Genomic DNA, 25,058 nt, shown 5'->3' with positions numbered 1-25,058 from the left:
ACCTTCTAGCAATGCATCCCGCCTCTGTGAGCCAACTCTAATAAAGCATGCAGCACCTTCCCTCTGGAGTACACGTGTGTGCAGGGCACAGTGCACTTGTTCTGTGTGTTTGAGTTTATGTGAGCGTAGGCGGTGCATAAATTTAAAGTTCTTGTGAAGGCATACATATGTGTCTGTATGTAGGAGTGTAGGTTTTGTAAGTACACTTGAGTATACTGTGTGTGTGTGTGTGTGTGTGTGTGTGTGTGTGTGTGTGTGTGTGTGTGTGTGTGTGTGTGTGTGTGTGTGGTGTGGTGGGGGGGGGCAAGGTTAGCTCTTAACTTTGTACTGTGTCGCCAGCATGCCAGAGCAGTGTGGATGATTTCAGTGTTTTTATGCTTAAGGGCAAAAGTGGAAGAAAAAAGTGGCAAAAGTTAAAGTAGATAAAGTTGTTTGTATTTGTTGTTTTGTGGCGTAGCTGTAGAAAAGTTTATTTTTTTACAGATTACCAGCACACCATACACTGAAGTTGGCTCTTTTTCTTATTTTAAACATCTTTTTTTCTCTCTCTGCAAACCCTAAGGGTGTGTGTTAGTCAAAACTAATCACAGCTACTTCTTTATTCACTTGATGTAAATCCTCATAATATTTTCATACACACTTGCATTTTTCATGGATGTCCTCGTGCTGCAGTTTTCATACGTGTTAACGTGCTTCATTCTCTTTGATACTGCTCACTTGTTTTGCTGTGACTTATTAGTGTTTGCTCCTCTAATAGCTCAGCTCCCCCTCAGGAATCATTTAAGATCCATCTTATCTTATCTCAGAGGGACTTAATAAACTCTGTGGCATCTCAGTGATTCATATCCCCATGGAAACAATCAGCACCGGTGGGAATCATCTCTGTTATTGTTAAATATAGCTTTTGCTTGCTCAGGCAATCAAGACAATATAAAGGGGGGTGCTCTCATGGGTAATTTACGTTTTCAATAAAGTCCTTTAACTTGTAGGCTAGACATTACCAATAAGAGACCCGTAAATTGCTTTTTTAGTTTCTGGTGGTTGGAAAAGCTCTTGAGTTGTGCTTAATCTTAACAGGAGCTCTATTCTCCAGCAGTCATGACCTCTGACCTCCCCACTGAGATTATAATAAAAGTTATTATCTACTGTTTCTGTTTCTGTATTTAACGATTAAATCCAATTCCTATATAAATCATTGCATGCTTTCCTTAATGAGGACCTATTCCGGTCATTGTCAGGTCAGGCACCTCTTTGCATGCTTAAATGCTCAAAAACTCGTAATTCTTTTTATTTTTGAAATTATTTTTTACACATTTATTCACCGTCTGTCTGTGATGCTCCATTTTAGCCCCTGCCTCTTTAAGCTCCCACTCGAAAAAGCCCAGTTTTCCCTGATTGGTCAGTTTTTAGTCAGTTCTTCAACATCCGTGCAGCCAGGGAATCATGGTAACAGAGAATGGCGGCACTTTGGTATGTGAAAAATCATCAGTAAAAGCTTTTTAACACAAGTGGACTTATTCCAGCAGATATATGATCCAAAATTTGGAAGAAATGAAAAAAAAAGGGAAACCAAGACTCCAGGTTTTCCTTACATTAGCATGTAGCTTCATGTAGCAACATACTTGCAGACAGGGAATGACTGTGTTTAGGTGGCACTTTGTCTTATCAAAATGTACCAGTAAAAGCCTCTAAACACAACTGGACCTGTTCCAGCAGAAATATAATCTGAAATCATAAAGAAATGAACAATGTTGACAACTGAGATTACATATTTGCCTGAGATTAGCATGTAGCTTCATGTTGCAATCTATGTAATGTAAACACTTGAAGTACTGTGCCTGAGAAATGACCATATAAAGAAATCTGTCGTGACCTGACGTCAGCTTGTCTTGAAAGTATGAATTTTTCAGGATTCAGAATGGTTGAAAGCGTGAGGTTTTTGTTACTTTTACATGCCATGTTTACCACATTATTTAAAACTTTGCCCATGTTTACCATGAACATAAGATATTGTACCAGGAATGACAGAAAACGTCTCCTTTAAAAGAGTAAAAATACACATGGCAGACTGCTGCCTCTATCATAGAGGAGTGTCGGCCAATAGCAGCTGTTCTGTGATGCTTTATGAGGAAGCCTTATACAATCTGTCCGCAACTCTCATGTTGCTTCAGAAAGGAAGTCCCCCGTCCTTTTAGCTTGCAACTTCTCTGTGCCTGACTTTCTATCTGTCTTTTACACACACACACACACACACAAAAACACACAGCATCATGTGCAGCAGTCCTACGTTAGCTCTTGCTTCAGTCATGCGCTCTTGATTTAGCAAACCACCACCACATCCTTTCAGTTTTTTCTGTGTTTATATTTGTATGCATGTGTATGTATATTCTGTGGGGTGGAACATTTCTTAATGTTCAACTTTCCATTGCAGTGTGGCGAGCTTGGTGATAACCTCAGTATCCTGTATATAATTTACACACCTTCACTGTCTTTATCTATAGCTGTGTAAGAACGTTTATAAAAGCACATTACCCAGTAAAGTCCATGTGGAAGACTTTTGTTGAACACAAGTGCAACAGAAGTCACGTCTGTATGTAGTACTGAAGATACTGTACTGTATACTGTACAGTACTGTACTGAAATTTCCTTTCAGTTTTATTAATGAAGCTCAGTATCACAAACTTTATTTAATAGCACCTTTCACTCAAATTAAATCCGCTTTCAAGTGCTTTACAAGTGGTTGACAAAACGTGGCAACTTAAAATGGCTAAATGTTCTTAAAATACAATAGAATAAAATAAATAAAAATAAAATAAGCCAAAAATGAAAATAAATAATAAATATTGATGATGATAATAGAAAAAAATCTAAATAATAATACCACAAAACCACACTACATAAAAGCCAGACTAAATAGATGTGTTTTTATTTAACTTTTAGGAATTCCAAAATGTTAATGATGACCCCTTATAAACTTTGGTAGCTTAAAAGAGAATTAAATATGTCTTCATGAAAAAATAACCACCCTACCTTTTTGCTATGGACCACCAGTGACCTTAGTAGGCTGCTGCACAGAAAATACAGAATACAGAAATAATAAAATGCTTTAATATACCCTGAGAAAATTTGCCTTCGAACTCTACACTCCAGCTTCAGAGACATTATAAACAAGTACAGTGCATTCAGAGAGATGAACTCTGCTGTAGTGATTCAGTCATGTCAACCATGAATCCACAAAATCTGGTCCAAACATACTGTATCATCTCAGGATGTGTAATTTGTCTCAGAAGAACATATTTCTTTATTTTTTATTCTGCCACCTAGTGGTGACTCACTGACCTTCACAACATGAACAGAAACGACCTTTTAGTTTCATTCATGTGTGAAATAAATTTAACATGAGTCCATTTCATCATCTTAGTTTCATCATTTCTTGTTAGATAGAGAATAATTTAAAACGTGGATGTCCAAATGTCTGGAAGTTGTCTGATCAGTCTGATGAAATTCTTTTCATCATTTCCATTTCTTAAATTGCCTGAATCACAGTCTTCAAACCTGTTAGTTCGATTCTGGCTTTGAATTTTGTGTTTTAATGACTGTGGTACATGTTGGGCTCCGTGGAAACGGACGTCTTATTAAAGAACATCAAAAGTGTCTCTGTGTCTTACATCCATTCAGTAAAAAGCTTGTCTAGTTTTAGCTCTTTTTTTGCTGTTAATTGAGCTCCATCTCTCTGTCTCTCTGTCTAGTTCCCAGGCAGAAGGTGATGTGAAGGAAGAGATACTTCAGCCCCCGGAGCCGCACCCTGTTCCTCCCATCCTGACCCCGTCTCCCCCTTCAGCTTTCCCCACCGTCACCAACGTACGGCAAGACAATGACCGCTACCACCCGAAACCTGTCATACACGTCCTGGCCACCACACAGGTGAGTCTGCTATACAGAAACATACAGATTTGCAGAGTATTAGTGTATGTATCCATTTATACTACGTCAAGTTTGTTGTGGAAATATGTAATTGTGTTATTAAGTCCACATCTACACATCTACATTGTGTTGGTGTTTTTACAAATTGAGAAGCTGAAAGTAGAGAATATGTGGCACTTTTGCTTGAAAAAAAAAGAGCCTAAAGAATTTTTTTCCCAACTATAAATTTGATCACAACATTTTAAAGGAGCTGAAGCAGAAAGACATGTAAAAACCGTTTCCAGGTTAAAAAATACCAAAAAATACAGTTTTCCGGGAATTTGGTAAGTTATTTTTTTCATACATACATCTGAAAGTACATTGCATCCAGTTTTTACATCATTAACATAACATTAACTTTAAATCTTTCAGCCAAAAATGAGAGGGTGGGGAATTTTTAATTTTGGGGGGAAGAAATTGCAGGATCATCTTGCCCTAAATACTGACTCCAGCTCCCTTTCAGACATGCCCAATAATGTGTGAGACTTTTGCAAGATGCTTAAATGTTTTCATCACCTTCTCTTTCAGAATAAAGACGCTGACCAGCAGCAGAACCAGTCAGAACCCAGTCCAAACAAACAGACCAGTCCCACAGAGCGGAAGGACCAAGATCTACAATGTCGAAAACAGACTCAGGTCTCAAATCTGGATCTGAATGACAACTACAACAATAAATCAACATCGACAAAATCAGAATCGGGCCAAAGCCAGACTCACACTCCCTCCTCGCCCCTCTCCCCGGCTGTTGAATGTTCTGGCGCTCCTCGGATAGAGAGGAAGCTTAGCATTGAGATTAAAAAGGTGCCGTTACAGGAAGGACCTCGTAGTTTTGACACCTCCTCCTCCATGGGAGTAGCCGGTGGCACAGGCAGCAGTGCAGCCAATAGCGCAGGAGGGCTGCAAAGAACCCACGCCTTCAAAGCCCGCTCTGGCCAATCCCTGCTGACGTCTAGCTCCTCGCTGTCAGAGGACTCGGGCACGGAGGGAGGAGCAGGTGGATGTGAGAGTAATGCAGATGGAGGCGTCCTCGCCAGACCAAACCACCTCCCCGTGAAGAGTGAGAAGGGGGAGACACAGGGAGGGGAGAAAGTGGAGGGGAAGGCCGGCCATGCGGCGTGGACTCAACCCTGCAACAGCCCCGAAAAACAGTTCCCCAAAACCTCCTCCTCTTCTTCCTCCTCAGACCGTGTCGCACCATCGTCCTCCTCTTCCTCCCACCTCTCCTCCTCCTCTTCCTCCTCCTCCTCTACTCCTGTTAGGACTGCCCTGAGCTTCACCAACCCCCTGCACTCTGATAACTCGGACGAGGAGGGGGATGGAGAGATGTCCGGAGGAAAGGAGGGCTATCGCACTAATGTATCCACAGCGACGGCCATGGTGACCACATCCCCTCACCACGGAGACCAGCAGACGGTCCGGAAGGTGGTGCCCATGTCGATCGCGGGGCAGAGCGCTCCGTCAAACACAGCAAGTACGTCAGTCAGCTGCTTTCATTTGATGACTGAATCCAACTGATTTAACTAACTGGCTGCTTTCCTAACAGAAGTAATTAAATGACAAATTAACTATACAGGAAATCAGATAAATAGACATCTGAATTAACTAAATAAATCAGATAAAGACGCTCAACTAACTCAATGAAACACTGAAGGTAATTTGTGAGAAGTCTAGTCAAAGGGTGACTTATGCGTTTTTCAACCTGAGCCCTATTTTCTATGTTATTGTGTCTAAGTGGCTGATGGGAACAGCAGATGTTTAAATTAGTCCAGTATTGAGCAAGAAGGCTGCAGCTGAACACCTGGGGCGATTGTGCAGCGGTCATGGAAAATCTGGAAAAGTCATGGACTTTCACAATCACATTTTCTAGGTCTGGAAAAGTCATGGAATGAGCAAATATCATCGAAACTTTTGGAAAAATCCTAGAATTTTGTTGTGTGTAATGAAATTGTACAGTAATCTTCCATGAATAACCTTTAAAGGTAATTTTATTAACTGTAGCTTTTGACACAACGGAGCTTTAATATAAATAAGATATATAAGATCTAACTCTTTTTGTTAGAGAGTAATATTCTTCTTCTTTAATCATAAACAGCCAAATAATTGCCATCGTCAAAGCCACCAGCCTCACTTTAAATAAACAATAATGTTATCATTGTAAAATACACTTCATTCAAAGTTGAAACAAAATAAAGCTCACAAACACAGCTTTGGTTTGTCTTCCTGCTGCTCCAACAGTCTCCAACTCTGGTTTGGTTGAAATAAACCTTTAATTCACTCAGTTAGATGTGAAATGATGCTGGCTCTATACATGCTAAAAATAAAGCTGTTTATGAAGTCTGGTGGCATTGGTAATGGCGATATCAGGGCTGTTTCTGGTTAAACAAAAATAATCGGATGTAGGGATCGTTACCAGAATGTTTTCAGACACCCACAATAACAATCTGAGCCTGTCGGTGGCGAAAATAAGTACTTTTTTTCAGCTTTTTGCATTTTTCATGATAGGACAGCTCAAGCATAAAAAGGGGGAAAGAGAGGGGATGACATGCGGCAAAGGGCAGCAGGTAAGAGTCGAAGCCGTGGCCACTGCGGCAAAGAAACAGCATCTGTACATGGGGCGCCCGCTTCACCAGATGAGCCAATTTGTGTCCCAGAGACACCTTTATTGGATGTAAATTGATGATGTACAAATGTCCCAAGTGTTTACATTGCAGCCAGTTTTGCAGCTGCTGGTTGCTTTGCTCTGGCTCCATTCTGGACCAGTTTTAAAAATTGTTGTTCCCATCAGTCACTTTGACACAAGAACATGGAAAAATAGATTTTAGGTTGAAAAATTCATTTTCTGTCATGTCAGTACGGAGACATTTTCTGAGTCAGTACAGAGACAGACACACCACATGTTAATGATAAGTGGTCAACACACACATTGTGATATACTGTTCTCACTGCTGGGCAAAGACGGAGGCACAGAGAAATAAACAGAAGACAAGGAAGAAAGAAATAACAAGAAAAAAGTGAGATAGTTCCAGTGAGTCTCATTTCAAGCATGGCTGTATGACTAATTGGTTGGTTTGCGAGGAATGCTGCAAACATCTGTCAAAACAACTCTTCTTTTTCTCTTTCAGCTTGTGTGTGTTTGTCTCAGTGAGTGGATTTGCGAACGGGAGAAAGAAGTCCTGTTTTTGTGTGTTTTTTGTTTCAGTGCATTTGTGTGTGTGTGTGTGTGCATGTTGGTTGGTGAAGGAACAGCAGTGCATGAGAACGATAAATACACGTTGGCCAACTCTGCGCACGTTGGGTTGAACAGAGCAGCAGTGTCACGCTGTTTGTGCATCGGCCCCACTGTCATGATCGCAGCGATGAGATGTTTTTAATCTCCTGGGGTGCAAAGACTGAGATCGCTCCTTCTTCTTTTGTTGATTTCAAAATCGTGAGATTCTGAAATCGGATTCTCGCTGTGATTGGAGCTGATGTGGAGTGGTTTGAAGTGGACTTGGCTTGGAAAGGTTTTTGATCTTGAATGGGTTTAAAGCTTGATGAAACATCACTGCATTTTTAAATATTTGGATTTCACCCTGAGGGTGCACAATGTGAATGGATTTGACAGCAGTAACATCACTTCACATAAAAGCTAGTACTCGTACTAGTACAAATACTCACTACAGCACAGCTTGTTTACCTGGGATGTATAAAATTACTATATTGCTCGAGACAAGCCAGTAACTTCAGAATAAAAGCACCAGTTATTCCCCTTAGATTTATTTTATTACATAAATATTACAGTACTTTATTTTACTTTATTATGACAATACAATATTTAACTTAATTTAGTTTATGTAACATTATTATAAAAAATACTTTACATATATTTATTATTACAATAGTTTATCTTAAATGTAACAGTACTTAATTCATCTTTATTTTTACCTTACTTTATTAACCTTCGTTAACAGCAGTTATTTATTTAATTTTATTATAACAGTACTTTATTTTAAAATGTATTATATCAGTATATTATTTAACTTAATTACAACATTACTTTATTTAACTTCATTGAAACTGTAGCTTAGAATTTAAACAGTTTACAGAAGTTCAGGAGATTTCAAAATGTTGTTATATATCACGTATTATGATATAGCCTAAAAATATTAGAATATTTGTAGACCACATCGCCCAGCCCTAATTCTAAGTCTGTTCTAATTGGAAAATCATCATATATATATAAAAAGAAGTAGTACTGGATTTTTTGGTTGAAATAAACTGCAGAGAATGGCAGTGCTTGCAATTTTTTTTAAAATGCTGTTATCTCAAGACCACAAGTTAATTACTTCATTATCTTGAGAAAACAAGTTTTGTTATCTGGAGATAATCAATCCATTTTCAGGAGAATATATATAATGATCAAATAAAATTGAAATGTTATGGTAGCCATTTACATTTTTGATATCACACATTATGCACCCCTGAGGTATTTCCAATATTAAAATGAAATGCAGTAATATTCGCCTCACAGTACTGAGGTGCACTGGTTTGTGTTTTGGTCTGCTTGGCTTTCTGGCACTTTATTTATTTGGGCTGTGGTAGCGCTTTGGAGTCGGTCATGAAACGCTGATGGCTGCTGTTTGTTTGGTTGCAAGAATCTAACGGCTGCTTGTTGTCATGAGAAAGCTGGTGGCTGCTTGTGGTGTTGTTTGAACTATCATTAAATTAATCATTTATATGGCGAATTTTACAAAAGTCAGTGCACTGCGAAAAGCTTTGCCAGTCAAACTAAGGAAAAAGAACAAATATGAACAGTAAAATAAGGCAAAGCAATGCATGTAAGTTAGTTTGCTTATGTGAAGCACAACAAATATGCAGAGCTACAAGATTAAAATTGAACTATGAAAACGTAATCCAACAATGTAATTAAAATGAAAGAATACAAATTAAATTCAACGATAAAATAGACAACGAAGGTGCCGATCAGAAGGTATGCTTTACTATCAGTGGAACTGATGATTTCGACTGAGGTGTTAAAAGGTTAACTGTGAAGCTGCAGTTTTATATTTAGTTTCATATTGTTAACAGCACTTAACTTAGATCAGCAACAGCAATGTCTTGTTTTCTCTTCGTGCTCGCCCTCATTACTTATGGTGACAGTAACCTGCTGTACAATCACAGTCTAATATTTTAGTGAAAATGGTTCAATGCTACATTAACTATCATCTAACTGCGGCCATCGTTAAGACTAATTTTACACTAATCTACGCTGTTTTATGTCCTTTCCTCAGGCAGCCTTGAATTCAGGAAGAGCAAATGAGTTCATAATGATTAAGACTTCTTTGGATGAGGAACTGAAAAGAATTTTAATAGACGTGTAGCCATCAGGGCTGAAATAGGTTAAAAAAAAAAGATTTCTGGCAATATTACTTAAGTTAAAACCACTGAATAAGACTCAGTGATGGTAAAATATGTCTACTTCATATATATCAATGCGGGTAAATTAAATTAATTAAATTAAATACCTCTCCTTATAATTCAGTCCACTTTAACAGCTCCACAAACTACATCCTTCATGAAAGCTGGATTTATTGCAGTTATTTATTACTTTTAGCTACCTCTACCTAATAAATTAGATAAGACACAAGGCAAGGCAATGAGCAACATCACAAGACATGACCCAAAATTAAACAGGAATTAGTAATAAGTTACTAGAAAATTACCTGAATAATAGTACACAAAATAGAAAAAGAATTTATACATTTATTTTAAAGATAATGGCTTGAAAAAAAGTGCTAAAACTGAAGGCCGTATCCGCTCTTCAGAGCCTCAGTGTATATTTCGGCTGGGTCAGGCTTCTTTTAGAGTCCAATCAGTTCTCATTAAGAAAGAGACAGACACACTCAGAATAAGGTCATTAATACAAAATGAATATTTGGGTAGTGTGCTTAATGAAAAAGAGACAAATTTCTTAGTTTGACAGTGTACTAAAAGTAGCTTTCTATCAAGGAGAACCAACACAGAAAGACAGTATTTTCCAGAGACGGATATTGTTAAATAACGCTCAGTTTGAAGAGGATAAAATCAGGAGAATGTAACAGAACAGAATTATAATCAAGACCGTCTGCAACTCAATCTGCTAACCAGTAAAAGCCCTAGAAATTAAATGTGTTTTATTATTACTCATTATATTTAAACAATTTCCTTTGACAGTGGTTACATGCCGAACATAGTCCTGAAATTAACAGATGTAAAGTGCTGTTGCTGTTTTTTATTTAAAGATTTTAGGTTACATGTGTTTGCTCACAATTAATGCAAAAAGGATGATAAAAATACAGATTGTCGTTTGATTGCTTTTTTAGAAATTCTAATTCAGAGGTTCTATTGGAACAACCATATTCAGATACATAATTGCCAAAGTAATAAATACTGTTATTCACTTATGATATATTCAGAGCATTGTTAATTAATAAAAAACACACAAAGAAATCTAATATTTAAACATTTCAGAACACCAGTTACCCAAATAAGTATTCTGCTGCACCTGTAGAAATGAATCCCATTGTATACATCCAAATATGAAGTCATTTTAATTGATGGTATGCAATAAATCATAGAAGCAAATATCTTTCCACATTGCACACTTACGTTTTTCAATAAAAATATTTTCATTTAATTTTGCATATAATTCAACATATGAAAGACAATAGCCAAACAAACAAAATGTGTAGTCATGTTTTTTTGTAGTTATTAAATCTAATGAAACATTTCACAAATTGCACACATTTAATAAAGAAATAAAATAAAAGCACCTCAGATAGAAATAGAAACTCCTAGGCCTATGTTGTTTTAATTCTGTTTATTTATTCATTTTTAAACTTTTATTTAATTAGGCAGTTTTATGTCACTTTTGGTAACTTATGTACTGCTCTCATTGAAGAGGAAAACACTGATGAGTTTCAGCACTCTTAATATCGTTTTCGTTTGACTGCTGTGTCTGCTGGAGCCAGTGATTAATGCTGCTTCTCATTTGACCTCTGACCTTTTTAACCCAGACTGCTGGGACAGCGATGACTCCCCTCCCCCCCTCCCTGCGAGGACCCCCGAGTCCTTCCTGCTGGCCACAGGTGCGTTTGCATTGGTCAAGATCCACAGGTGTGTCTCCAGTGCTGTGGGTTCACTGGGTCACCTCCTGGACACATCTGGTGTTTTTATGGCTGGTCAAAGACGGCGGATGGATCAATGAATATGAGACTTTTTGACTTTAAAATCTAGTGCGAGTGAGAGCATCAGCAGCGGTTGTTTGATACAGCTCTGATATAAGCTGGAACACAAGCTTCCGTTCCCATTTTATCTGCTCCTCTTAACTGGTACCTCACAATGTATGAACACGTCGGGCCTCAGTCTCTCTCATCCTGCTTCAAACACACAGATGGTCACACATATTGCAGGTACCAGGCCGTGTCCTCTCTTTCACTGTTGCCTTCTGCTGTTTTCCTGTTTAGTATTCGAATTTTTAACCACATAAGAGCACGTGAGATGAAAAAGGAGTTTAAACATTTCCACTGTTGTTTCAAAAAGAGAGCATGTTGCTTTTTTGAAGAGGCTTTGTCAGTTTTACAGCACCAGAGGGCGCCATTGGCTGCATGTTAGACCTGCAGTGGTTTAGGAAAGACCTGAAATATTAGTCTCAAGCTGTGTCCCAGTCCATACTACGTACGGAAATCTGAAAAAATAACCAAAAATGTCAGTATTCATTTTACATCATTTGCTTTTGTTATTATTTTTATTATTATTCATATTTATTGTTGTGATATACTTATAATTATTATTCTTCACCCTTATTAATGAATTCATTTTATTTATTTATCTACTTTTAAGCGTGTTCTGCATATGTCTGTAGACATTATGTTTATTTCTATGGAAAAGAAACATGCCAACGCTCTGTTTCATCTTGCTTTGAAAATGATGTTTTAAAATAAAAACATTTGAAACAGGGATAAATAAACTAAAATAATTAAATAATAATAAAGAAATAATGCTGCTGTTGATGACTTAATAATATTAATAATAATAATAATGATAATAATAATAATAATAATAATAATAATAATAATAATAATAATAATTTAGAGTAAACTGTTGACACTATTCTGCCATAATGCATTTGACACGGCAAACAAAAAATAAAAACTAGCTGTGTATAATGGTAAAACATTAGTTTTTTTTTTAAAAAATCTTTATTTATTCTTTCATTTTGGTGGTATATTTATTTTTATTTAGAATAATCGACTAGTTTCAGTTTTCTTTAATTTAGTCTTAGTCTTAGTTTTTTAAGTATTATAAGAAAAACCTTTTTTAGTAACTTTGTACCCGCAAGATAAGTCAGAAAATCTTGTTCTCATATTCAACATCCTCTTCTTTTTCCTCTCTGGGGTTTTACAGCAGCCGGCATCAGCTACATGTTGCATTGTCGCCACCGTCTGAAACTAAAGACAATATGGCATGGCAACCTCCTACACGTAGAGAGAGAAAACAAAGCGTATTTTACCTGCTGTTGTATTTAGTTTTAGTTTTGTGGTGCATTTTCAGTTTTTATTCAGTATTTATGTTTTGTTTGTTTTTTTACAGCATTGTTTTTTTGGTGTGTCTTTTTTTTAAGTGGAAGAAATACATTTTTCACTTCTAGTTCTATTTTTTTTGTCACTACACTCTACTGTTGTCACTATACAGTCAGTTTGTAGTCTGGAGTTGGGGCACAGCAAAACTATATTGCTAATTTAGTGATTTAGAAATGGATGTATATATGTACAGGAGTGTATTTAGGGTACAGCTACACAGTAGAAAGCTCAAACAGTGTGTTGAGGCTTTAATATCATTTCTTAACATCTTTTTGTCATCATCTGCTGTTTATGATCACAGAGTGAGCCTAGCTCGCGGTTGTGTGCATTGCGACTCGATCTAAATACAGACGAGCATTAGACCTCAGTGAAGGTCGAGGTTTTTCTCCCGCTGTGAGGCTGAAGTACTTTGGATATGGTGGCTTACTGGACAAAAGTGTTGGAAAGGTGTGAGTGTGTGTGGATGTGTGTCAAAGTAAAGTTTCTGTTTCATTTGTCACCAGTTCTTTCTTTGTTATAAACTCCCTCTTCCTGTTACTCTCTCTCTGTCAGACCCTGTGGACGTGAAAACGTCAACCTCGGCTGAATGGAGCGGTTCAAATAAAGGTATGAACACACACACATTGTAGCTGTCTGTTCAGCCCTATATGCAAAGGACGTGTATTACCTGAAGTAATTTGTAAAAACTGCAGTTTGTCCATGGTCTTATAGTATTTTTCTGATTGCTGAGACACTGTCTTTGAAATTATAGGATATTTTTGCTAAACTCTGCAGACTAACCACAAAACTTTACACCAAAACAGCAAAACATGATACATCTCTTACACAAGCAAACAACTCTTCAAACAGTCATATTAATAAGCACACGAAGCACAAACCACATGCTGATAGTATGAATGAAAAACATTTGCAGTTTTTGGTGTTTGGGGCATAGCAGTTTGCAATAAAATTTTCATGCATTTAGTAAACATATACACACAGAGGGATCCAAATATGTAAAGTATGCATGTGTATTCTGAATATAACACCACAACATAACACACTATTTTGCACACTCCTTAAAAAGCCAAAGTGTAGAAGAAGAAAACAAAAACATTTGTTTTAGAAGAAAAAAAAGGGACCAATGTTTAAAGTTTTGCTAGAAGTGTGTTGATAAATGCAAACTGAGGGAAAAGCAGGAAATTGTGTTTACAGTTTTGGGAAAAAAAGTGAGTTATAAGCAGAGAACGGGCATTCAGTTTTGAACACTTGGTAAATGCTTTGGCTACAAGTGTTAACGGTTTCAGAGATAGTGCTTCGTGAATTAATTTTAAGCACTATTCACAGGGGATGAGTATTACCAGGGGAGCTCCTGTAATTTGAAGTAATTGCTAAGGTCGTGTGTGATCTTAATGCCATGTGAGTCTGCCTTGTCTGTAATTTGTCAAGTCAAAATTTCACCACAAATTACCCACAAAATTTCACTGAATTGGCATCTGTGTGATTTAAGGTCTTATTCAGATTTATTTGGGGGGGGGGGGTTCTGCACATCTGATCAGCCTCTTTTCTGGTCAAGGCTTGCGGAGGCTGGTTTGGCGATTATAAATAAGAGTTTTGACAGCATTTTGGAAACCGGAGGCTCATCTCACTACATAGCATGTGGAGACCCGTTTGCAGAAAAACTCAAATCAATCAGAAAATCTTGAAAGATTGATGACATGATTTGACAGCGTGTGGCAGAATCTGTTCTGTTTGTTTAACCACAGTTTAAAAAAAGAAGCTTAATGTTGTACATTACTGCTTGTGGGGCTGTGAAGTGTTTATCTGTTGCGTAGAGTGGAGTCACAAATGAGTGTGCCCATTATATCTGGCCGATCATCCCAGTAGATTCAAGTAAAATACAGACTTTGCTTATCCTGTGCGAATGCGCCACACGAAACAGGCTTGAGGTCAGCAAGTAATCCTAGTCCTGTATGAACAGGTGAACATGTTTTTAAGCACATTTCTAAGCAAATCTGCCTTGTCTGTATTGTCTCATGTTAAAATTTCACCACAAATTACCTGCTACATAGCACTGAGGTCATGTGATAATATTAGTCCTGAGGGAATTTGAGTCTCTGTTATTGAGGGTTGTAATTTTTATTTTATTTTATTTTATTTTATTTTATTTTATTTTATTTTATTTTATTTTATTTTATTTTATTTTTATTTTTATTTTTATTTTTATTTTTTTGCTTCTTTCCTGACTCTTTCCTGGCAGAGAATTATAAAGGCTAGGTTGACATTTTAAATGGAGGTTTTGCAGCATTTTGAGTGCAAGTTCAGATAATGATATCATATCTGGAGGGTAATGTCCATAAATTTGAGTAAAATACAGGCTTTGCTTATCCCATGCAAATGCACTGCATGAAATATAGACTTTGGGGGTAAATTTCTAAATCACATGATTGGTAATACTAGCCTCATGTGAATAGGGCATAAGTCTGCATGCGTCTCTGCTCAGAGGAGTCTTTGCATGTTTGTCCTTGTGTTTATGTGCATTCACAGTAGTTAGTCAGCAGAGCAGCGCGGGAGACAGACCTTCAGTGTTTTACAAATTAACCCGCGCATGATAAGGCTGACAGCATTTGTCAAAAGGGCAGCTGCAAGAGCGCGGGAGTGAGTAATAACGAGTCAGAAAGAGATACAGAAAGACAGAAAAGGGGAGAAGATAATACATGTCTATCGAGAGGTGAAATGAGAAATGCGTGCGCGCTGTGAGGACCGTGTGATGACGGTTACTGCCAATTTAGTGCTTCAGTAGCTTCAGTGTGCGTGTCTCTGTGACAGTGACAGACTAATCGAAAGGGAATAACAGTTTGACTTGAATTCTGTAATGATTCTTTTCACTGGCCGTGAATATAACTCGATAGGAGCATTTATAGAGAATAAAAAGGCTGCAGGTTTCGTTCAAGTTCCTGCGGGTATTCAGCCTTTAAATATCAGTAACTAAGTTTCTTGGCCTAACAAATAAGCGTGCAAAACTTCTCACATATATATATGTATATATATATATATATATATATATGTCACGTACATGTAGGTGTAATGTGGTGTTCTGTGCATTGTGAGGTTAAAGGTATAGTGCAGCTCAAATGAGGCAGTTTTAGCCTGAGGCCTGCATGTGTTAAGCCAAAAATGTGTCACTTGAACATATAAAGAGATATCAAGTTAAATCGGATTATTAAATGAGCTATGACCCAGCATTTAGTTTTTTCCAGTACAAACTTGACTGAAGTGAAATGGTCGTAATCAAGTCTAAATCTTTGTTTGAATCTTTGAAAAGTCTTAGAAATGCTCAGAAATGAGAAGTATTTTATCTTTTCTCTAATGTTGTAGTGTAAAATCTCAAAATAACTAAAATAATATCCGGAATTTAAATCATTTATCAAATGCCCTGCAACACCGAGCACCAACCAAAATCAAACATTTACTACATCCAATCAAATGACAAATAGACAAGTTTTTTTCAAGGCAAATCAAATGGAAACTGTTATGTTAATATGTTCATTGTTTTCAACGTGTTTCACTCCAGAATATTTTTTCAGCATTTGAAGGAGATCATTTACATGTTTCACCAAAAAACTTTAAACATTTGGTCCAAATTGATGTTGGTTTAATTCTTTTCCTTTGGTTTTGGTTCCAGTAAAATTAGTCATAAATTTAATTTCGAGTGGCATTTAAAAGTCTTAAGAAGCATTAAATCCAACTTGCCCTAAGACCTAGTAACCCTCTCCTGAATGAGCACTGAACACAGCTGATATTCACACACTTCCACCCTGTTAATGTGTGTGTGTGTTTGTGTCCAGATGTGTCAGAGTGCATTAAGAAGAAGTCTCCAGCTGACCCTGCATCTGCAGGCACCACAGCGACAGACAGCAAGGCAGACCTGGGTGGGTAAGTCTGCAGTCGCACCTCTTCTACGTGTTTTGTCAGTGAATTTGTGACTGTAACATTTCTGCGAGTCATTCACAAAATGTTATTTGCACAAATAATGATTTTTATTTTAGTCTCCGTGCAGAAGACTTTGCTGACAAACATAGTTTCTGTGTCATCATTTTTTTGTGATGTGTGGCATTGCTTCTGCTGATTGGAAACGTAGCTTTGGGCTGCATGCGCAGAAAAATGTTTGATGGTTTTGAGACCGGGCAAGAATTTGAAGGCACATTCTCCTCTGGGGGAAGACATTTTCTGGTTGTGATTTATTCAGTTTAAAGGGATAGTTTGGATCCGTTGAAGTGGGGTTGTATGAGGTGCTTAACCATAGTCAGTGTGTTACGTTCAGGAGATAAAGCAGGTAGGAGTGCCGTCATAGAAGTTAAGCAATGCAAAGCTATAGACAGGAGCAGCAGCAAAATGTATTTTAGCCACCTAAAAAAAAAATCTATAGCATTTTAAATGTACACTATATTTACAAAATTTTCACTGGTTCACCTTGCCATAACATAGCTCTGTCCTACGGAGAAGTCTCATCACAGCCACCAGACTAAACTGACAAAAATGTTCATTTTTCCTTGCAGAACACTGGAGTTTCTGGTCTACTGTCAACTCGATTGGTTAGTTTGATTGTGTCATTGGTGTTTTGAAGGTGTAGTTCAGATACACCAAAATCGTACAATAACATAAAATCATTTTAAGATTCGGATTCATTTTTAAGATGACCCAGAGAGGCAATTTGCTTTACAGACAGCAGTTTACAGTTTACAAATACATACATTATAAAGATAATAACACAAGGTCCATATCTCCTATACTGAATCATGGAAAAACAAAAAAAAGGAGATGCAATGCAATCTATTTGTGCTTCCTTTGGGGAGACTGGTTTTCATATTTGGTGCAATTGATCTATGTGATATTTTTGTTGTGTATGAGTTTTTAAGAAATCGGGTTTAGCTGACGGACACTTGCTGCCCCTGAAGCCATCATCAGCAGGGACCGGCAGAACAGCCGGAGCTCCAGGTCAAAGGCAGCAGCGGATCTGGGACTGTCTACTGTCCTATGTAGAGGCATTTGTTTTGATACTGTTAGGCATAACACCTAATGCGTACAGCACCAGAGTACTCATGAACTGAACTCATGGCTGCTTTTTCAAGTGGACCTGGGCACAGATGAGTGTACGGTGATCAGGTCCAGTACAGTGTCCACACTGATCAAAGGAACTGGACTTTGGGGTCAAGTGTACTAGGATCTGGGGCTGTGTCTCTGAGGTGGCAATAGACCAGCAACTCCTGTTTTCTGTGAGGTAAACTTAGCGTTTTGTCAAAGAAGTCTGGTTATTTTGAGGAGCGCGGTATAACAGCTTTAGTCCTTCTGTCTGACTTCAAGGTAAAGCGGTGAAAATATTTAGAACATAGCATACGATTTTTAGGTGGCTAAAATATATTTTCAAGCCACCTACGTCCACAGCGGTGCATTGCTTAGTTTCCATATTGGTAATCTTGTCTGCTTCTCCAAACTGGCAGCACGCTGACAGCCATCGGCTGTATGTAATACACCAACTCTTGATAAGTACCTCACACAAGCCCGCTTTAAAAGATCCAAACTATCCCTTCAAAGTAAAACAAGCTCAGCTAAGAACTTCTTTTTCATCTTGTCAGGGTTCGGTAACCGCTGCATTCAGCCCAAAGGCCCTCGGGAACCCCCCCTGGAGTGGACATGATGGGACGGCCCGTCTGCCCGTCCACCGACAGTGTCCTCCCCTGTCAGGAGATGGACTCTACCAATCTCACCTGGCTGGTCCAAAAAACCTAGTTGATAGATGCTACACAGACAGACATCACAATTTTACATAGAAACCGCTTCTGTGTAACTCTGTGCGACACCTCCCTCTCCTCCTCCTCCTCCTCCTCCTCCTCCTCAGTCCTTCCTTCAAAGTGCCACAGTGCAAAGCAGAAGAACACTTAACTGGTCAAGTGGTTGTCCACATTTTCCTGTTCAGCTTGCTGGTATTAGAGGTTTTCACTTCTCTAGACACTGACCTGGGATCAGTCTGGTCATTTTTTTTCCTGTTAATGGTTAAAAATGTAATTCCTGTTTTTTTCCCTTGTTTTGGTGACTTGGGAATAGATGATGAAATTGTTTTTCCTTCTTGCTTTAGAAACATTGTGAAAAAGTGAAGAGGGACGTAGGTGGAACCCTTACACGTTAAATCAAATTTCCTTTAAAGCCAAATGAGAAAAAAGAGCAACTTTTTTCATCATAAATCAGGAATTATCTTGAATCAGAAAAGCTACTGTGGGAAGCTGATTGCCGAGGTTTAACTGAACTCCCAGACGGTGTCTGCTTCCTCCTACTGAATGAACAACAATCTTCAAAGCGAACCTAGATAATCTGTTACCCATGATGCAACCTTTTCTGTTGGGTATTTACAGGTTGCCAGGGTGCTCTCTGTCTCTCTCTCTCCCTCTTTCTGTGTGCTGGTGCTACATTACAAAGGATCAGCATAGAAACAGAAGCACTCGAGCTGTCTGTCCCCCCTGTGTTAGCTGCAGTAATATCAGCTCCAGTACTTTATGTTTCTATGCTGACCTCACTGTTTACCAGAGTCACAGGTTGACATTGTTTGGTCATTGCAGAGGTCCGTTGCAGCTGTGTTGGATCAAAAGTTCCTCTCTGTGACTGTAGCTTATTTACTTTCCTGCTGAGAGTTAGATGAAAAGTTACTTTCGAATGAGCTGTTTATACCCACATCGGGGGCAAATTTTTTAATGTGAAACAGTCCAATTCTTTTTTTTTTTCCAGTTTAAATCTCCAGGTCTATAGAGAGACCTCTATAGATAATTTAGCTCCCTGAAGCTATCTGACAAAAAAAGGTGAGCATTTGTGCCGAAAAGCGGAAGAGAAACTGTTGCTTTGAATATAATCAGATTCTGTTATCACCGTGTTGACATCTTCATGTGGCATTTAAAGGCAAAGCTGAATGTGAAATACTGAAAACTAGAACTAAGGAGGTCGGTACCAGGTGATACATCATACATCTACGATTTTCAAAGAGTTTAAACAAATAGTGATGTTCCTTTCTCAAATATTTCACAATAAAATGTAAATATTAATTAGAAAAGTACGAAAAAAATCGAAATTACTGACCTTATGTCCAAGAATTCTGCTTTAACCAGTGTCAACAGGGTTAAAATGACCTTAAAAACATCAGTAATGACCAAACTGATCAGCTCTGTGACTCTGGCTCTCACTGCTGGGACCATGAGCCTGCCTTAGTCCGCCTCTCAGAGAAGACAATGACAGTCCTCTTTAATTTCTCTCCTCAGTACACTTCTCTCTCTGTCTTTCTCTCTATTCCTGCTTCTCTTGGTCGTTATTGGGACTCAAATTTACTGTTTACTTCTGTTTTTTTGTTGCCTCTGCACTGTCCTGTTTTTTTGTGTCTGTTGCAACTATTGCTTTTCTGTTCTCATGTTTGGATGAACAACCATGCAAGTCAATTTTTATTTTATTTTGGCAGCCGGTTTTCTTACAATAAACCTCAGTGTTTCAGAGTAGGAATGTTGCACATCACCTGAAGCTGTTATGGGACTTTATAGATTTATATAAAGTCTGCTTTCCTGCAAAAACCACTTCTCCACAGACCAGACTTGTATGTTTTTTCATCCGACAACCAAATTTTAAAAATCATACTGCTTCTGTATGTGTGAGACGATGCTGATAGGGACCCAGGACTACTGTTTTCTCCTTCTCTGCTAAATCCTCCTCCATTAGCTACCATAACTATACAGTATATGCATTGTTTTATAAAGATAAAAACTGTACAGGGCAGTTAGGTATATAATATTTCAGATTTTTTTGTTATCTCTTAAATATTCTTATTAACAGAAGATGTAAGAAAGTCAGTGCATGATGATGATGATTCCTCCCCTACACAGTGTTTCCCTTCAATCTGTAAATTATTCTACTGCCCTATGTTGTTGTTTTTGTTTTTTTTTTTTTGCTTCTGGCAAATATTTCAGGGTTGTTTTTATTTTTATGTTTGAGTTATATGCTTACAAAGATTGAGAAATTTTGTTTTAATTGGCTGGCAGAGGAAAAGCTTCGACTGCCAGCCAGCCCCCTTTCAGATAGCGGCAACGGGCTTCAAATAAGATTGTAATAATAATATTAATGACAATGATGATGATAATAATAATAATAATGGTCGTTTTTTTGTAAATGGTATTTTAAAAGTTATTTTTGTATACGCGGTTGTTTGTTGCGTCACAGGTCCACTGTTCCCCCACCCAAAACCTCTCTCTTATCTTCTCACATACTCTCTCCACCTCTTTCACCTATTTTTTGTTGTTTTTTTCTGTCTCTTGGCTCTTTAATGTAGAACATGCAACAGAGATGGATCTCTTGCTCTGGACATGGAGCACCTCATTATTTTCCTCTTCCTTCATACTTCCCCTGCTGTTTTCTCTCTTTCATCCCCCTCGCCTCTCACCCTCGTCTCTGCCTTTTTAATTTTTAAAAGGCTGCCATTTTTCAACACGTCTGTGTGCCACTAGATCGGTTCACTTTAAAGGAGACTTATTATGCTCATTTTCAGGTTCATACTTGTAGTACTAGAACATGTTTACATGCTTTAATGATGAAAAAACACTTTATTTTTCTCACTGTCTGTGGTATATCAACTGTATTCACCCTCTGTCTGAAACGCTCCGCTCCATCACCTGTGTCTTTAAGACCTCCTCCTGAAAAAGCATAGTCTCCTCTGATTGGTCAGCATTTTCGGGTTTCGCATCTCAGCCCCCCTTTACCGTCATTGCAGTCGGGGAATGAATGTAACGGAGAGTAGCGGCACTTTCTACTGTGAAAAATTAAAAATAAAACCTTCTAAACACAACCAGACATGTTCCAGCAGGAATACAAACCAAAATCGGGGAGAAATTAATCTCAAAACCCATTTAGTTATCGGTCTGATGACAGTAAGCCCTGGGGGTGAGGGCCAATATTTTGGGCTGATCCAGTGTTGGATATCCAAGCCAAGACTTCCTTCTTGTGCGCTGACATTTCCTCTGTTCTCTATAAACAGATATCAGCATATTAATGCGGAAAGTTTTTTTTAAAAATGAAGCTAACTCATCATAGTAGGTGGGTTCCAAGACTGTATTTTAGGCCAATAATTTTCACCCAGACCCGCAGGAAGTGCACTTTGGACTTTGAAGCCAACTTTTTTATTGGCCAAACAGTGTAATTACACCATCACATGATGCCCTGCAGCCCAAAAAGACTTTTTCCCCTTGATTTACATGGTGAAAGACGCTTCTGTAAATCAGTGGACACATCTTTCGTAGCATCACAACCCCTGCAAAATTAATTGTTTCTCCACTGGGGTTTGAGCCATTTGGTGTAATAACATTTAGAAAGTGTAGAAAAGCCACAAGATCAAATAATTCAAACCAATTCGGTTTAGTGGAGCACCAAACCGAAAGTTTGCCCTTCGGGCAGCAGAAGTTAGCTGCACGCCTGGACTCAGCAGAGCTTTGCTGTCATGAGTCTCTAGTGTGCATGCACGATGGCCTGCACAGTGCGGAAGTAGTGCTGATAGTTCCCCGATCTTCCAGGGTGTTTTATACATTACATTTGAACCATTTTGGTTTCATGCACCGCTGAGTAATTCTCTCAAGAATGGATGGGGCCCTGCATTCAATCCTGTATCCAGTTCTCTTAATACATCCATGCCTCCACCTCTCCACACAGACTGCTTACCTGCTGTTAAAATGTGATTAGTCAATACTACTCCAAACTACGAACAAAAACCACAACACTTCTGTTACCAAACTTTTGTCCCGTCGCCTGCAGATCCTGCATATATATTCATTTGGAGAGATTTATAGAGATTACAGAGAAATGATCAGCAATGGCAACCAAGTTTGCATTTTTTCCATATATTAGCATGTAGCTACATGTAGCAGTGTACTGGCAGTCAGAAAATGATTGTGTGTAGCGCCACTTTCTCCTGTTAAAAATCACCAATAAAAGCTTCTAAACACAGCTTCATGTTCCAGCGGGTTTCCCAGATGTTAGCACGTAGCTACATGTAGCAGTGTAGCTTACATAATGAAAACACTTGCAGTAGCGTGCCTGGAGCAGACGACCATATAAAGAAATCTGTTGCGAACTGACGTCAGTTTGTAAAAAAAAAAAAGAAAAAAGGTGGATACGGAGGATTCATAAGTCTTAAAACTGATTTTTTTACTCACAGGAATTACTTTTACGTATGTTTACCTCATTATTTAAAACATTTAATATAAACAGTGACATTGTAAAATTATAAATATGACAGAAAAAAACAAAAAAAGAAAGCATAATCAGTCCCCTTTAGGTGATCCATCTCTTGGTGGTTCAAAGTAAGAAAAAACATCAGTCAACTGACAAAAAGACGTGCTAAGAAAAAAACTGTCTTTTGAACTTAATCATTTGTTTTTCCAGTCTTTTTTTTTTCTGTTTTTTGTCCCTGACTCCCTCACATGCACACTAGCCTCGATCTCAGAAAAGAGCCCACCTGTGCCTTTAAGTGAGAGCCCGCCCCGCCCCCCTCGCCCCTCTCCTCCAATCGTTGTTAGCGGCGTGAGCGTGAGCGATGTGATTCGCTGCTGCTTGCTCATTGCCTCCTGTGGGACTCTCGTTCAGCCCGCCCCCTCACACACACACAAACACACACTTTGTGTCCCTCTTTACACACACACAAACATAAACACACACACACAAAATGTTTGTATGTTGCAGAAATCAATCAGTAAAAATGAACATTAAGTAAAGACACGACTCTTTGTTTTTATTTAATGAGATTTAACAAAAAAGTGTGCTCACGGGTTGTGTTTGACTGCGTCTGTGTGCGTACATATAGACAACTTTTTTTTACAATATAGAGCCAGATATTTGCATCATGAAATCTCAAAATAATTGGTAGTATCTATTTTTTAAATAATTTTCAGAATTAAACATAGGCCAGATTAGGATAGAGGGAACAACAACACTCATGCAACTATTTTCAAGGTAAACCAAACAGACACTGTAATAATGTGATATGTTCATTGTTTTCCACGTGTTTCACTCTAGAAAGTTTTTAATTTTTTAAGTATTTAAAAATGCTTGCATTAAGTAGATCATCTGACATTTTAACTAAAACCAAAAGAATTAACCAAAAAAATGTTTTATGTTGAAGTAAACATTTGAGCAAATGCTGGTTAAGGATTTTTTCCCCTCATTTTTGGTTATTGTAAAATTGATTGGCAATAAAAAAGTATGAAAAAGTATGAAATCTAATTTGCCTTTAAGCTGTAGGGACCCTGTATAGAGCAGTTATAATTAAGTTAATAAATCACATTGAATCCTCTCTGTAGCCACAATTAATAAAATAATTAAACGTGTCTTTACTGACTGATAGCCAGTGTTGAGGAGTGACTACTACAGTAATTAAATTACAAAGTAAATGTAATTGTAATCAGTTATACTCAGAAAAAATATGTCATCAAATTACAGTTACTGATCGAAATGTTGACTACTATCAGTCTAAGGGGTTAAATATGAAAAAAATATATTTTCAGTGAAAAGTTTACATGTTGAATAAAACGTTTATTCTGTTGCTTTACATCAGCTTGATTGCCCTGTTTAAATCATTTGTTAGAAAAGTAATCAAAAATAATAAAATATGATAAGTTATATCACTTTGATGAAGTAATTAAAATAGTTATGTGACGTATTACATTTTCAACAGGGTAACTAGTAATCTGTAATCCATTACATTTCAAAAGCAACCTTCCCAACCCTGCTGATAGCTCATAGCACATATAGTCTGATAATGTCAATCATTGTGTGCATGTGTGTGTGCGTGTGTGTGAGTGTGTTTTGAGAAAGGGTCCCAGCAGGAGGTCTTCACTCACACCTGGAGGATCTGCTGAGAGAAATGTATCCACACACTCCAACACACACACAGACACACTAATATGCCGATTAATTAATCTCGGCAGGTGGTATAAACACAGTTGCTTGCCGTCTTACTACGAGACCTTGAAGGTTTCACATTTGTATTCACTCTACACGCACAGACAGACACAGCAGGTGGGAAGACATACTGTGATTATTTGCTTGTGCTCACATATTTCCGATGCTCATTTGAGAATAATTATACAGTACATTACAATACAATGTTTAATGTGTAATGGTGCGACCAAGGTGGTTTAGCAGCTTTGAGTCAGTTTTCTTTAATCGCACCTGTTACGACAACAAATCTTCTCTACAGTGACCTTTGAAGTAAAGTATAAATATGTATATTTGCAGTTGTACAGTACTTGTGAATGCATAGGAATTGTAATCATTAAACAATTGTTAGTTTGCTCTAATAGCCAGAAAACATCACTTGAAGCCTTGACGGAAGCATCCAACATGATTTTTAACGAGAGTTGTCATGATATAGTATTAGAAATGCCTCCAATACTGATGAAAATGCTTGATCGGATGACGCCGAGTATGTGAGTCTTGGCA

General features: G+C 37.9%; 1 protein-coding gene across 3 annotated transcripts in view; it reads left to right on the top strand.

The window, feature by feature from the left end:
* The window catches only part of ptpn12 (protein tyrosine phosphatase non-receptor type 12), a 64,921-nt gene extending 41,589 nt beyond the window's left edge, over positions 1–23,332 (top strand). The window contains exons 13-18 of one of the 3 annotated variants that reach the window (XM_042511609.2): positions 3,750–3,924; positions 4,492–5,434; positions 10,998–11,069; positions 13,116–13,169; positions 16,391–16,474; positions 18,179–23,332. In XM_042511609.2, coding sequence (XP_042367543.1) covers positions 3,750–3,924; positions 4,492–5,434; positions 10,998–11,069; positions 13,116–13,169; positions 16,391–16,474; positions 18,179–18,240 — 1,390 coding nt within the window. In that variant the 3' untranslated portion in view covers positions 18,241–23,332. Of the gene's footprint in view, positions 1–3,749; positions 3,925–4,491; positions 5,435–10,997; positions 11,070–13,115; positions 13,170–16,390; positions 16,479–18,178 lie in introns of all 3 variants that reach the window. The other 2 variants (XM_042511610.2, XM_042511611.2) reach the window with 2 other exon arrangements.
* Positions 23,333–25,058: the final 1,726 nt, after the last annotated feature.

The sequence above is a fragment of the Plectropomus leopardus genome, chromosome 22 (genome assembly GCF_026936395.1).
Source record: "Plectropomus leopardus strain MGB_pleo_1.0 chromosome 22, ASM2693639v1, whole genome shotgun sequence".
In the NCBI taxonomy this organism is placed as follows: domain Eukaryota; kingdom Metazoa; phylum Chordata; class Actinopteri; order Perciformes; family Serranidae; genus Plectropomus; species Plectropomus leopardus.
The sequence above is the reverse complement of the archived record's forward strand: the minus strand, read 5'-3'. Positions and strand labels throughout refer to the sequence as shown.